Source organism: Seriola lalandi, unplaced genomic scaffold (assembly GCF_002814215.2).
Source record: "Seriola lalandi dorsalis isolate HSWRI2012SDOR001 ecotype SW California unplaced genomic scaffold, Sedor1 jcf7180002054311, whole genome shotgun sequence".
Taxonomy (NCBI): Eukaryota; Metazoa; Chordata; class Actinopteri; order Carangiformes; family Carangidae; genus Seriola; species Seriola lalandi.
Window position 1 is genome coordinate 633,381 of NW_019524864.1, and position 15,038 is coordinate 648,418.

General features: G+C 40.5%; 1 protein-coding gene across 1 annotated transcript in view; it reads right to left on the minus strand.

Annotated features, from left to right (window-relative positions):
* Positions 1-15,038, minus strand: part of dock1 (dedicator of cytokinesis 1) — a 179,846-nt gene that overhangs the window by 115,336 nt on the left and 49,472 nt on the right. The window contains exons 20-25 of the mRNA XM_023406577.2: positions 13,370-13,459; positions 11,883-11,983; positions 11,669-11,797; positions 9,495-9,603; positions 6,133-6,203; positions 777-883 (exon numbers count right to left, since the gene is read on the minus strand). Coding sequence (XP_023262345.1) covers positions 777-883; positions 6,133-6,203; positions 9,495-9,603; positions 11,669-11,797; positions 11,883-11,983; positions 13,370-13,459 — 607 coding nt within the window. The remainder of the gene's footprint in view (positions 1-776; positions 884-6,132; positions 6,204-9,494; positions 9,604-11,668; positions 11,798-11,882; positions 11,984-13,369; positions 13,460-15,038) is intronic.

Here is a 15,038-nt window from a genome sequence, read left to right on the forward strand (position 1 = left end):
TTTTCTGTGCATTCCTGATGAGAGCAACTGTGCGAGTGGATAATTGTTAGTATGTTAGTCCACTGCTCTGAGGCATGTGTGTTGCCCGTGCCAGCCACATTAAATCACTGTTGCCAGGCACTTTGCATTTCATTTACCACCACAGGACAGTATGTGAGTGTGAACGTGTTTGTCTCTAAATTGAACCGAACATGGCCCCAGAGGACCGCTGCCTCTGGCAGTCATTGCAGTGGGTTGGGGGGGGGGCGTCTGCAGGTCGCCGCAGGCTAGCCCTGGCTGCAGAGACTGGAGGTACAGGTTCTCATTAACCACCTTTACATCGTTGCCCTTCATGTCTGGCATTACTGCAACATGTCCAAAATATACAACAGTGTGGTGTCCAAGTGTATTATGAAAGTGGAGAACAGTAGAGTTGCTGTTGGGGTGAGACAAGGGAGGGAAAATGAGATAAAGACATTTAAGGAAAGAGGATTAAATAGTAAAAGAAAGGAGCAGCTGAGACTTGAGGACTGAGTAGATGGGGGTAGTAGTATTCTGATACAGACAAGTCCAGGTGATTTCAGCAGTGGGGATGCTCAACTCTCTTAAATAACACTACACCTCACCAGTGACCTTTACTGTGGGCTCACACTGGGTTGCCTTGGGGAGGCAGGTGGTGTGTGTGATTACTGCAGCCGTGAGTGAAGGAGCATGCAGTGAAGAACAGTGAGTACAGTTTGTGTGTGTGTGTGTGTTTGTGTGTGTGTGTGTGTGTGTGTGTGTGTGTGTGTTCTCACCGTGATGAGTAAAGAGATCACTGTGGACAATGTCAATCAGGCAGTCCAGCTTCTGCTTCACCAGGCGACCCAGAGGAACCTTCAGGATGAACTCGGTGAAAAGCTTGCTACGGAGACAGAGGGAGGACAATAAAGACAAAAGGTCAAACTGATGAGGCATCTTGGATTGGTTGACTGCGTCCAACCAGGAAGCAGTCATCCAAAACGCAATTAGTGGCTCTGCACACCCACACAGGTACTTCTCAGATATTCTGACAATGGTCTGAGGTTATGAGAACATGTAGCATGAGACAATAGAGATATCCCAACAACCCAGAGGAACTTGCTTAGGATGAACTCTGGGAACAGCTTCCTACCAGAGATAGATGATTGTGCCATCTCTGTTTATATTAGAAGACAGTAGTCACTGTTGCAAATCAATGTCAAGAAAAGATGATTTCACTTGAATTTTGTATTTATATTTACAAAGTACCATTTGTTCTCTGGTATTTATTTGCTTATCTAACCAAACAAGACATATCACTACAAAATATATTACTACTGTAATATAGAATTACGCATAACTTAAGCTTGAATGTTTCTTATTGACCTTGTGAACATTGATTTTACCAAAACTTCTCAGTGCAACATCACTTCCTGGAAATCTTCTGGAGCTTTCAGCCACATCTTGTGGCCTTCAGCAGCAGATTGAGTTTGCTCAGTGGTCATGGAGATGAAGTCATGAAGGCCATGAGATGTGGCTGAAAGTACTACAGTGCATTCAGAAAGTGTTATATAACTTATATTAAAATAATATATATATACACACCCCATAGTGTCAAAGTCAAAACAGATTTTTTGCAAATTTATCAAAAAAGAAAAACTGAAATATCACATTGAAATAAGTATTCAGGCACTTTGCTATGACACCTGAAATGTAGCTCAGGTGCCTCTCGTTTCTTTTGATCATCTTTGAGATGTTTCTGCACCTTGGTTGGAGTTCACCTGCTGTGAATTCAGCTGACTGGACATGATTTGGAAAGGCCTGTCTATATACTGTCTCACAGCTGACAATGCATCTCTGAGGAAAAAACAAGACATGAAGAGAAAGGAACTGCCTGCGGAGCTCAGAGACAAGAGGCACAGATCTGAGGAAGGCTACAAAAAAAATTCTGCTGCATTGATGTTTCCCAAGAGCACAGTGGCCTCCATCCAAGTTTGAAACAACCAGGACTCCTCCTAGAGCTGGCCACCTGACCAAACTGAGCAATCGAGTGAGAAGAGCCTTGCTATGAGAGGTGACCAAGATCCTCACGATCACTGTGGCTAAAATGAGATTAATATCATTTTCAAATGTTTTAGATTTAAAACCCTAGTTTACACTTAAAGACTCACTTTCAAGCTTTCCAATCTTAGTCTTAATGTTGTGATATGTACTGGTAGTGTAATCTCATATGGAATAATTTTTTGTCAAACTATAAGTAACAATTTAATCCATGTGGTCCACTCCTACCAGTTATGGTGCAACTTTGCTAACGTCTCAAAACTTCATATACTTAAAATTCTAAAAGCCTGAAGTTCTTCAACAGGTTCAACAAAACAAGACAGTCGAGTCAGAGGACTGTCAATCAAGCAGAGTCCGTACACTTCCACAGTCCTGAGGAGAGTCTAATCAGCCCAAACACACAAAAACACCTGTGTGGGTGTGTGCGGGCTTCATCTCCAATGTCTCCAGTATATTTCAATGTTGCTTTTGTGTTTCACAAAGCTACTGACTTGAGGGATTTCTAATTCTACTCAACCTTGTACAACGGCACACACTATTCAACGAGATATTTTTAAACTGATGATTCAACTTCTTTTTTTTTTTTTTGAAGACAACCAACATGTAGCTAAGAACAATCAAAACTAAGAGCATTCAACAGTTCAGAGCCTGAAAGAGAAATCCACATTCATGCACACAGATAAAGCAGACAGCTTCTTCCTGAAAGAAGAGGCCAGATCTTCATTATGCTGGCACGACTCAGGGGGGAGAGACCAGGTTCTGGCAGGGGATGAAACACCCCACACCCCCAAACCTCTCCCCCACCCACCCACACACCCCCAAGGCTTCAATTTAGTCACCTCCAGCTCAGCCGCTCAGCCAGGTTTGTGCTAACAACAGGACCAGCTGATACCACCTCAGCTCAGACAGCCCTGTGATTTATGACTAAGTGAATGCTTCATGAGGACCCCAGCTTTCAGAATTAAAGCTAAAATCAAAAGCTCCTCTCATGTTGCTTCCACTCAAACTACAGAGAGGATGGCAAAGCATCTGGCATCTCGCTCCTTATCTTGTCTCACCTCATTGTTATTGGAAATTCAGCTCAACTCAACTATATAATATTTACTTAATTGGAACTGACAACCAAAGCAGGTATGACCTCATAATTTAATTAACATCTCTTGATAGCAGTACACATCGTCTCTCCAGCCCGTGTTTTACTGTACTCCGTGCCATATAGCTGGACAGCATACGGTAACTTTGCTCTGGAGGTTTCTGGTTCAAATGTTTTGCATGCCTCATCATGAACGACACGATTAAGAATGAACATTTTGGGTCAGATGAATATCTATTTGGTATTTTGATAACTGCTGCTAAAAAAGCGCTCACAAGGCGATGGCTGCTCCCTGAGTCCCCCACAGTTCAGGAGTGGATAGACATAGTGAATGATATTTATATCATGGAAAAGATCACATTCTGTCTCCGTCTCCAGAAAAATGTATTTGTTAAACATTGGACAAGGTGGGTTGAATATGTGAAACCTTTACGCCCAGAGTTTGTGGAGGTATTAGATAAATGAACCCTGTTCTGTTGTCTCTCCTTCTCTCTCACCCCCTTTTTTTTTTTTTTTTTTTTTTTGATGGCTGAAGATTGACACTGACATATACTGTCCCATCAATATTTTGATATCATTCTCCACTCCCCCCAATGCCATACATTGAGAACTGCTTCCGTTTCCCCCATACTGAAGACTACCGATACCCCCCCTCCACCACCACCGCCACCTAACTAAGTATCATGTTGGTCACTTCTCTCCTGTAAAGACACTACGGACATGTATGTGCACACTTTCTCTCCCAACCGTTGTTTTTGTTTTGTTGTTCTTTGTTTGTGTGTTTGTTTTTTGTTTTTATTACTAAATTGTACTTAAAATGTAAAAACTGGGTGGCGGAGAAAAATAGTATTACCTTTGCCCTTGTGATATGTACTGCCATTCCTAAATAAAGAATTAAAAAAAAAAAAAAAAAGAATGAACATTTTGAACATTTTTGATCTGATTGGACGGAAACGGAAGAATCTTCTGTGCAAATGGTGAATTAAATTGAGAGGGAAGGTGAGAAAAGGGAGCTGCAAGAGCTGAACAGACAGAATAGATGGGCTGAGACCAAACACCCCCTCCTCCTCCTCCTCCTCCTCCTGAAGTAGAGGCCAGAGGCAGGGCTTAGCAAGCCTTGTGTGGCCCAGAATCTGCTGTGGAAATGGCAGCCGCCCAGGTGCTGGACATGGGCAAATGGAAGGGGCTCCTTGCTGAGTGCTTGCATGATGAACAGGCAAACCACATTTCAGGGCCTGGAAAATACCTACATGTATTAGCACAACCGGCGCCAGTCTCTGAGCTGCGATAAAAATAGATCACAGTGTCAAGAGTGTTTCTGGTGGTAAAATATTTGTTTGCAACAACACAGGGTTTCCCCTTTAGAAACTTTATTAAGCAGAGGTGAACAGATGCTGTCAGCACCTCGTCTCACTGTTTGTGATTAATTTAGTTAGGCTGGAATAAGCAGTAGTTTAAATCAACAAATATGGGGCCATTTCTGAATACAATTATACCTCTACTTTTAATTATATTAAAATTATATTATTTTCTCCACATGTTAGTGGCTGTGGAAAACCTTGCAACAAGATACACACCCATTCGTGATCCAGCGAATAAGTTTGTGATTAATGATGAAATTATTTTTTGAGATAATCAAAGGAGAGCTCCACCATTTCTCACATTCTTCCTTTTTATTCCGCCTCTCTCCTGACCTTCAAAGGAGGGAATATTAGATCATTAGGAAAAGAGTGGTTTCATTTTTACTGACAAACATTAGACTCTGGTCAGAAGCAAGCTGCTGATTTTTCCCAGTTTCTATTGATGCAACTGTCTGTGTGCAGGATGCATATTTCATAATAAGAAAATTAGGCCACAATCAGTGTGAATCATGTGTGACTATATTCGTGTGAACCAAATATTTACAGATGACAAAGATGTCGGACCAAAATGTAGACAAACATAAATATCAATATGTTTTAAAAGACTCGTTTGCAGCTGGAAAGTTTTTCACTGAACATTTCCTCACATATTTGTAAGTATAATGCTCCATAAATGAGGCCATTCTATTTTGTTTTTGTGCTGTGTCCTTTTCGCATAACAGATTAAAGACATTAAAATGGGACAGAAAATCAAGGGCAAACCCATGAGGCATTTTGTCACAAATGCAATTTCCTCCCTGCTCTCAAAAATGGCTTTAGAACATCACCGTAGAAACACACAAAACTGAAATTTCAGGTCAAAGGTTATGAAAGGCCATTTGAATTTTAATTTGATCGTGTCAGAAAAAGTCAGTCAGATGACGGATGGATCAATTTTTCCGTTTTGTTTTGTTTAACATTTTTCTAAATACTTAATTTAGTCCCACAGTAACATCGCAGCATGTGATACTTAAGAAGTCGCTTATTATTAAGACAGGCATTACGCTATAGCAGATGACATTTGCTGTAGACAACATTAACTGTAATGGACACTTGAGTGGAGCAGTCAGTGGGTTTCCAAGGCAACCTGGGCATGTTAAACCAGCGACCATAACAGTGCAGCTAGTGAATGTTGAGTTGTTAAATAAAAACAGCCTTAGGTAGAGAGCCTGACAAATACATAAATAATGCTTCCAAGTCTTTACAGCAGCACAATATCCCATCAGCTTGTTAGCGATAAAATACACATACAATTTTAAGTCAAGCGGACGTTCCGAAAAAACCAAAGCAATTCGATTCTTCCTTTCATTCCCCCGGCAAAAAAAGAACATTTAAGGCTAATTTGAGCATCTTCTATACATTCGCTTTAATGAGCTGCTTTTTAGCGACACCCCCTCTGTTTTGAGGAAGTCTCAGAGATGTGTGTGTGTGTGTGTGTGTGTGTGTGTGTGTGTGTGTGTGTGTGTGTGTGTGTGTGAGAGAGAGAGAGATCTGCTGTGGTTATGACTTCTCATCTGCTTACGTTCACTTTTCTCTACAGCAGGTGTCGTTGTAATGACGATCAAGCGTGGGAACATGTAGCGTATCACATGAAATTACCTTAGTTCCTTGGGATCAAAGACCAGCTTGACATCGTTGACGATGGTGGGAATGTACTTCAGTGCAGCACCCTTTAGCAGAGAGACAAAGGAAACATGACAAGATTATGTTCGTCTCTAAGTTAATTAGTTCAGTCATTGATTGATATTTAGTGAGACACCCAATCCCACATTATGTCATACAATATTTTCCACAGGTATGGTGGGAATTAAGTGTTGTTGCATTGTGTGTAGTGAAGTGTAAATGTGTCTCGTAGCTTCAGTTTTGATGAGCAATATTTACCGAGTGTTTGTATGATACTATGAGTGGGCATGATTTATTAATAATCTATCAGTATCAGAGGAAGTCACATAAAATCTGCTTCACAGACCCCACACCCTAAAGTTCAGTGCCTGTGACGTTTCCTCCGATGTACATTTCATTTAGTGTACTTGAGGAACGGGGGGGGGCCCTCCTCATAAATAAACTGGGACCAGAGGAAGATCTCCTCTAATGATACCTTGATAGACACAGCCAGATAGGATCTTAATTTGCCCATCGATACTATAATAAAGTCATCAAGTGTGTGCACCCAGTGGCTGATTACAGAGCCATCCATTAATAATGGGAATGATTAACCGAGCTGACACTTCCCTCTCTGAGTGACTGCTGCTAAATGCCGGCCAAGGTGGGTTGGGGTGTTTATACAGCATCTGTGCAAATTAGCAGCAGTGCCAGTCGCTCTCATAGAGGTTGATTAGCCAGGAAGACGAAGCTCACTGGACGTCACCTTCTACAGTCCACAGTGTGCGATTGTGCGTGCCTTTATTTTCTGAAAATGCGTGACAGGCAATTGGCGATGGTTACGTGAGGGTATTTGAGAGAGAAAATACTCGGGTTACCGACTTCAGGAAATGAAAGAATGTGAGAACAATTTCAGTTTGAAACACGTGTTTGGGACATCTCTGCAGGCACCAGCAGAGTTAAACTGGATCTTCACCTTGGTTTTTCAAACAGGGATGTAGGCACAACCTCCAAATAAAATCCTGCTTTAGTCTACTCTCATCTTTTTAGATATTTTTAGTGCTTTAATATGCATATCTCAACACCACCCTATTCTGCAGTCAGAAAGAGTTAAGAGAGACTGAAACATGGATTTCAAAGATGCTGTTTGAAAGAGCACCCTGGCTCTCTTAAAAAGCCAACTGCCTCTGTTTACCCATTGAAGAGGACATTTTAGCAAAATGTCTTTTCTTTTTTGATTTTTTGCTTTGTTTTCAGCAACAACCAAACTCCCACCTGTTGTGTGGGGCTGCGTTGTGTGAAGTGTCAAACAAAAATCTCAGTGGAGTTGTGTTGTGTCTCACAGAAGCGTGCATTTGTGTGTATGTGTGTGTGTTTATCAAAGTTTTCCTCTGCATGTGTGCGGCTCCGTCCAGATGTTCATCAGGATTCAGACTGGAGGTATGATGGGACTGCTCATTAGCTTCCACCTGTCACAGTGCTTTCACAAGGGCGGATTCGGGAAGAAACCAGGATTCCTCGCTTTCATGCCCGTTCCTCAAGATCAGTTTTTAATTTACTGACAGTAAAGCTAATATCTCACCCAATTACACAGCAACTGACTCCTAATTGACTCCTGAGCTTCTCCTATGGTTGAGCGTGCAAATGGATCTACTGTAGGTGTGCCGAGGTGCATGTACCCTGTGATTATGTTATCTCTAAAAGCATAGGTGTGTGTACATGAGCATGTGTGGTTTGAGAGTATCTCCACAGAATCACAATAAAAATATATGCTGGTTTGTTTCAAATCTGAAGTCACCAAGTTTGGGGTCAAGGACAATGAAATGCAAATATCATAATGGAGGGAACTTAAGGGCAGAAGGAGCAAGGCAGTGAAATAAATACCTTAAGGAGCAGCTAAAGAGCAGAAGGCCAGAGGAACCCCAGACCACAGGACGGTCAAGGTCAGAGTGAAAAGGAGAGAGGAAAAACACAAACACATATATACAAGCACGGACAGACAAGAGAAATCAACACACAACAAATATACATAATGTGTGGATGGAAGATAAATCTGAAAGGCTGGGGCTGCACAAAAAAAATAAAATCCTGAACATATCAACTCTGTTGACCAACTAATGAAACCACTCTCCTTCCATTACAGAGGTAATCAATAACAATACACAGTTTGTCACCTGACCAACATTTAAAAGACTGAGACTAAGATCCCTCAACAATTGTCCTCCTACTGAGGAGTTTAGCATTTTATACGTTACATAGATTCATATTGTATAGACACACTAAAATATATTTCATAATAAGTTCTCAATGATTTTGATACATGTATCTGTACCAATAAATAACTATTTTTTTTTACTATTTAGTTCATTTGAAACATAAGACAAACTTCAAATATGTCAATGTTTGATGCAAAAAGAACTTGACTTAAATGAAAAACTCTAAAATGAGCAACATCTTGATTTAAATTAGAACATAAGTCACCAAATCTGACAAAATGTTGATTTTAGACCACTGTGGACGCATTTCAGTCTGTACCCAGAAAGTATGGAGGTTCCAGACTGAGCCCTAATCCAAAAGGAATAGTTTGACAATTCAGAACATACACTACGCTCTCTAGGCAATGAAACTAAAGCCAGCAGCTGGTTAGCTTAGCTTAGCGTCCAGACTGGAAATAAGGGTAAAGCGGAATCTCGTCTCTGTCTAAAGGCCGACAAACAATCCTTGTGCTCACAATAACATATCTATTTTTGTTAAATCCATACCAACTGTTTCCACCATATTATCCCCCATACAACTACAACTTTTGTTTGTATGGATTAAATAAACAAAACACAGTGTCTTAATTAGCAAGCCTCAGAAGTGCTAGCTACACATTTAACCGAGGGTCATGAGGGTGGGACTGATCTTCTCATCTAAGTCTCGGCAAGGAAGCAAACAACCATATTTCCCGAAATGTCGACATATTCCTTTAATCATCTTTTTAAGAAACTCTAATATATTTCAGTTTATGTGCAGCCCTGCTAAGGTCACATGGAGAGAAAATGAGAGTAAAGATCAGGAAAATCTGCACAGAGAAGTGACAAAGGTGAAGAAAACAAATATGTAGGAAATGGAGACCATCAAAGAGCAGAAGGAACTTTTACATTAATGTATAATAAGCTGCTGTATTCACTTAGATCTAACAAGACACATGCATCTACAATTACAGAGCATGTCATCCAAAGCAAATCACAGCAGATTTATTTACCATTCACACAGCAGCAGTTATTTACTATTCACGCAGCAGTAGATATTTCTTGGCAACGAGTCTGAGCGATAGCATGCAGTTGGACTTGGGACTTGTGTGATACTCGGCCTACCTTCACCATGCCAGTGTTCTCTGAATTACTGTTCATCATATCATTAAAGGATGTGAAAAGGTTCCTCAAGGACTCCATGAAGTCGGCCTCTCCTTTGTTCTCGTAGAGCCTGGGAGGAGATGAAGTAGAGAATTACATTGGCAGATGATCACAAGGCTGTTGTTTGTTTCATCCCTGTGTAAACAGCCCCGCCCGCGGTGGAAATGACAAGAGTTTGATGATTCCCTGTTAAATCATTAAAAGCAGCCAGCAGAATGGCCCGTGTGTGTTATCAATGCAAATATTCTTGGATCCGAACCACAGACATCACTCTTGGTGCCAGCCAGATTAGCATTTAAAACAACATGACAAGACCCCGAAGCACCTGCCTGCTTTCATGTGGAAACAAAAATCAGAAAAATTAATGATCTATGTTAATGATTCTCCTGGAATACTATACGAGAAGCAGAAAGCAAATGCCATGTAAGGGGTTCACCGACTTCACTTGCTAATCTGTCTGGGGCGTAGTATTACTAATGTCTCTTCTGCCGGTTTGGTTATGTGGCGTAAATGCTGCCCAGTGATTATAGCATCTAAAAGCCACTGATCACAGAACAATTGAAGAAAAACACTTCCACAAATTTCTAAGTGCATGAGAACACAAAGCAGGGCTTCCTCTGTTAATCCCCCCAAAAATGAAAATGTATTTTATCCCAATTGCAGAGCCCATAAATCTCCACAAACTGGGTATTAACTGTAAATGAGCCACATTGTGCTCCCTGCAAAGCAATTAAGTGTGTCAACCGCTCAGAGGAGTAAAAAAAAAAAAAAAACATTAAAATTAGGATTTCTGAGAGAAATTGATATTGTTTGAAAACACTCGCTGAAGCAGAGGGAGGCAGGTCAAAGAGGGGTGAAGTGGTAAGATTGCTCCCACTGCATCAGATTTGACTGGCTTTCTTCCAGAGAGGTGGGTTCTGCGGTGCCACAATCTCTCACGGGGCTGCAGGTATTACATGGTCCAGGATAGTCACTGTTGACGGCTTACAGAAATCACGGGATTAGAGGCATCCATCTCAGAGCTCCCACAACAACAATTACTTATAGCCGTTTCTCACCTGCAGCACCAGGGAGCAGAGGGAGCTCCGGACAGCCGAACCAGTCTTAAGTCACGGGGGTGAAATTGTGTGATTAGAGTGTCTCCTCTACCATTTCATAGAAATGTTCCGCTGGCCCGCAATGAAAAAGCATGCTGATGTAACTTTGGCACCTTCTAGTCAAAACTGCATGAAAGGCACCAACAAACGCAACTTCATGGTTTAGAAGAAGTCCAAACTCTGAGTCTGACTCAGCAACAATGGAGCCCAATAGAGCTGATCCTGGCAACCAACCAAAGAAAGTGCCTCAGCAACTACAAAACGCAGGCCCATTTTCAGGCCGTTATTGGTTATCCTGCAAAAAGATACCACTTGGCAGACACACTGTGAACATGGACGTCTCAAGTATAGAGCGACGTCGCTGTGGTCTGATGTGTGAGGTAAAGGACGGCGCGTCCTCTAGACATTGGGCAGAAAACCAATCAAACTCTGCACACTCAATTAGACCAGGATCATACATCAGCTCCTCAGCCACCAACAGCTTCATTCCGTGGCTCGACAACATTATCATTCATTTAACATCCTATCAGCCAATTATAAATATATCCATAGAAATTACCTCACCTTAAGGCCGTTCACTTTTACCCATTTCAACTTTGTTCAACAGCAGTACCTAATGTGGATAACACAATCAATACTGCATACAACATTGATTTTGATTATGAAATAAAACTGAAACCACTGATTTATTAAAGGAACGACTGTGGTAATAAAGAAATTATTCTATTAGCGTAAAGTCAACAACCAGTGCCTATAAATATTTAGAGAGACAACTCATGTACAAATGTTTAACAAATGATAGCAAATATTTGCTTACACTGACGGTGGTTAGATGACTGAAATATCTGTCTCGTCACTTGAGCCCTTGAGTCCTTTTTGTTGGTGTTATCATAAGTGCAAGACACCTTCAACCCATTGAAGTCAATGCAGCAATGTTCCTTTTGTGCTTTAAACTTCTTTATATTCTGTATATTTATTTGTATTGTCACAAATCCACAGTGCTATGTGCGTGTTATGTGTGTGTGCATCAGGACGTACTGGTTGAAGAGGACTCTGGAGCGGACGATGAACTTGAAGATGTACTCCAGAGCCTTCATGGCTTTCAGCAGCTGCTCTGTCAGCTTCTCAGCGTTGTCCACGTAGTTCTTCAGAACTTTGGTCAGCTTCCTACAAACACAATCACAAACAGAGCGTGACAAATCTAATAATCATGTAATGGGATATAATTTGTCGTTGGGGGTAATTAACTCACATGTAGGCCAGCGTGGCGCTGAAATGCTTTCGAATGTAGGTCTCCAGGACAGGGTTAAAGTGTTGGAACTTTCTGTCGGCTATAAGCCCAATTATGAACACCTGTCAGAGAACAAAGACATCTTCATTAAAATGTAAACCACATGGTTCATAATGGATAGTAGGAAAAAAGCGCCTGTCTTACTCAATATGCTGAAATAGATTGGGAAATTAAACAAGATTGCATTTGAGAAGAAAGCCATTTTCTCTCAATTCTCTAGCCTGCAGATAATCTAGGACACCCGACAACACAATTTCTCCCTCCTTTCTCTGGAAGAGAAAACTGTTCTTTTCAGATGTACCTCATGTTAGGCAATGGTATACTAGATAGGATCCTGCCAGATACTTTTGTCAACTCACTGGCTACAAATACTAAATTTAATACATGACGAAGTTATGTAATCAGAAATTCAACAGGCTAATTTAATTTTTTTTTTTTTTTTTTGCCTTTTTCCGAGATCATCTCCGTGCTCTATTTTGCAGGAAAATTAGACTTTTAATGTTAGACAAACAACTTTAATGAAAATGCTACCCTGGCATTATAAATTAATGCAGATCAATGCAGCAGCGATTCCACATGTCCGCGCTTCCCTCAGTAAATGATTAGCCCAGCTCATATTTACAAACGGGGAACGGTTTGTGAGCTGCAACATACAGTGCAGCCAATTTGGCCAGTTTTCTATTGTTTTGACTTTGTACTACAGCACATAGGATGTAAACTGAGAAAACTGACTGAGGTTAAAATTAACATGCAGAAGACATCCATACTGTTTACCTACAGTGGAGAAATTATATCATTAACAATTTAACCCCATAGTGATTGCTTCATTTCAAATCCAGTGTGCACAAGTAGCAACAAAGCAAAAATATATGTACAAGTATTTCTGGACTGCACCGCAGTGTTGTGTTTACAGAGATGCAGGTTGGTGTTCCAGTCAAGGTATTTTCCTCCAAGGCATACCCCTGGCACACACTTAACAGTCTTGTGGAGAGTTAAGGTGTGTACTCTGCATATTTCTGAACATATCCTGTCACAAAACATGTTTGCCATAGCATTGCTGCAGCATTCTGTTTGAAACTTGTGTGGTCAAATGTGATTCTTAATGGCACAAATAAATCATGCTCAAACATACAGTTCATACCAAAAGACTATACATTACGACACATTGTGACGGTTCACAGTTCTCTCCAGATACAAAAACAAACTGTTTACCCTTATAGTTTAGAACTACAGCTTGGGAGAGAAAACAGGCAACTGCAATACAGGTTTTTTTTATTGTGAAATCGAAAGGCCCAACAAACAGAGCAGAGACGACCATCAAAAGAAAAAGCCACCCTCCATTATGTTTGCATCTGAGCATGAAATGTGTCTAAATGTTTACTCCCACTGACTAGACCCTCTGCTGGTATGAATTCTGCTGTGCTGCCACTGTCTGCTTCTTCACTCACCAAGGCATCGAACACCAAAGTATCAAAAGTGTCACTGTCAGAGTTCTCCATCATGATGTTGAAGAGAGCATCCAGGGTGTCTTGTAGAAACTAGAATGACACAAGCACAGCATGCAACAATAAAACACGGCACTCAAATAAAAAAAGAAGAAGAAAGAAAAAAAAACTTGGATATGGAAAGTTTCACTGCAAAATGACAAAACTGCTTTCAAACTGATGACCATTTCTTTCTTTTAGGGAGGACATCTCATATCTCTCTGATGACATTTAAGTGATAAATGAATTTGAGACAAATGAGTTTATGTCAAGGGGAACAACAAATGTAAATCCCAGCCACAGAATAAGATGTAAGAAGATACACAAAGTGTGTGGTAGCACTCAAGCTGAGTATGGCTCTTCTTGATGAGTGCTTTATTTATTTTTTTTTTTTTGAGCGGAAGCAGAAAATCAGCAGCTGTGAACACATCTCAGTGAGAGCTGGATGACACAGTTCAAATCATTATCGTACTGATATCAATATTTTTCCTGTGCTGACACTGTACATATAAAGACATGGTAAAAATAGGTAAAATAACAAAATAATAAAATTAATGTTCAATTCAAAAATTGTGTTAACATATAAAATTTCCATTTTTTGTCAATACAATACTAGTATGTGACCATCAGGACATGAATCCACGGAAAGTTGATACACAATAATATTCAATTCCTGTCAAGTCATAATCCCCAAAATTGTGAATGCAAACATGTCGAATATGAACCCGTATGCTCTGTTTGGTGTAACCGAATGGCAAGTGCTCTGACAACACTCCGTGCTACCCATTACGCACCCTTTACAGCTGTTAACATGAGCCAATATAGTTCTATGAAGACTGTAATAACTTCCCTGTCAGCAGTACCTCCAGAAATGCTAACTATATACACCCTCCCTTCTCTGGGGAAACATGCTCCATTTATTCAGCCATTTACTGAGGAAATGTGAAAACAGATGCAGTGTTTCCTCTAGGATTTTTTTCAGCAGTGGGGGCATGCTATGGGGGGGGGGTAAGAGTCAGTGGCAAAGTTTGCACCCAGGCTCATCTCTCCGCTGCTGTGCTCTGCTCTCCTCCACTTTGTTTAACAACTCCTCCCTGTCTAATGTTACTTGTCTAATAAGATTACATTAAAAGTGTGAGTAACGTAACGCTAACAGCGTTATATAGTTTACACTCACATCACATCTGATTACAAGTGTGAAGATTAAAATACTATTTTTTACCTAACCATCATCATTTACGAGTCAGTAAAAGGCTTATGATGCTACCTGACTAGCGTCTTCTTCATCTGTTGTCTTTCTCTTCTTAGAGAAGTATCTGAACAAGCTCATTTGAAAAATTTTATTTTTTTTTTCTCACAAAACTTTATTGAACAACAATCAGTAGAATATACAGACAGGTGCTCAGTATCTCAATTTCTGTTAATACAATATCGAGTAGGTAGTAAACAATACAATATATTAGCTCATTTGAAAATGCAGTCAGCAGTTAATACATAATGACGTGTAGATATTAGCTTAATGCTATCAATTAGTTTACCCAAGTTAGCGTCACTGAGTTGGCTAATAAGTCTACCCTTTCTCCGGTAATTCGCTGCCTTATTCCTCACGACTACACTTCTCTGACTCTCACCT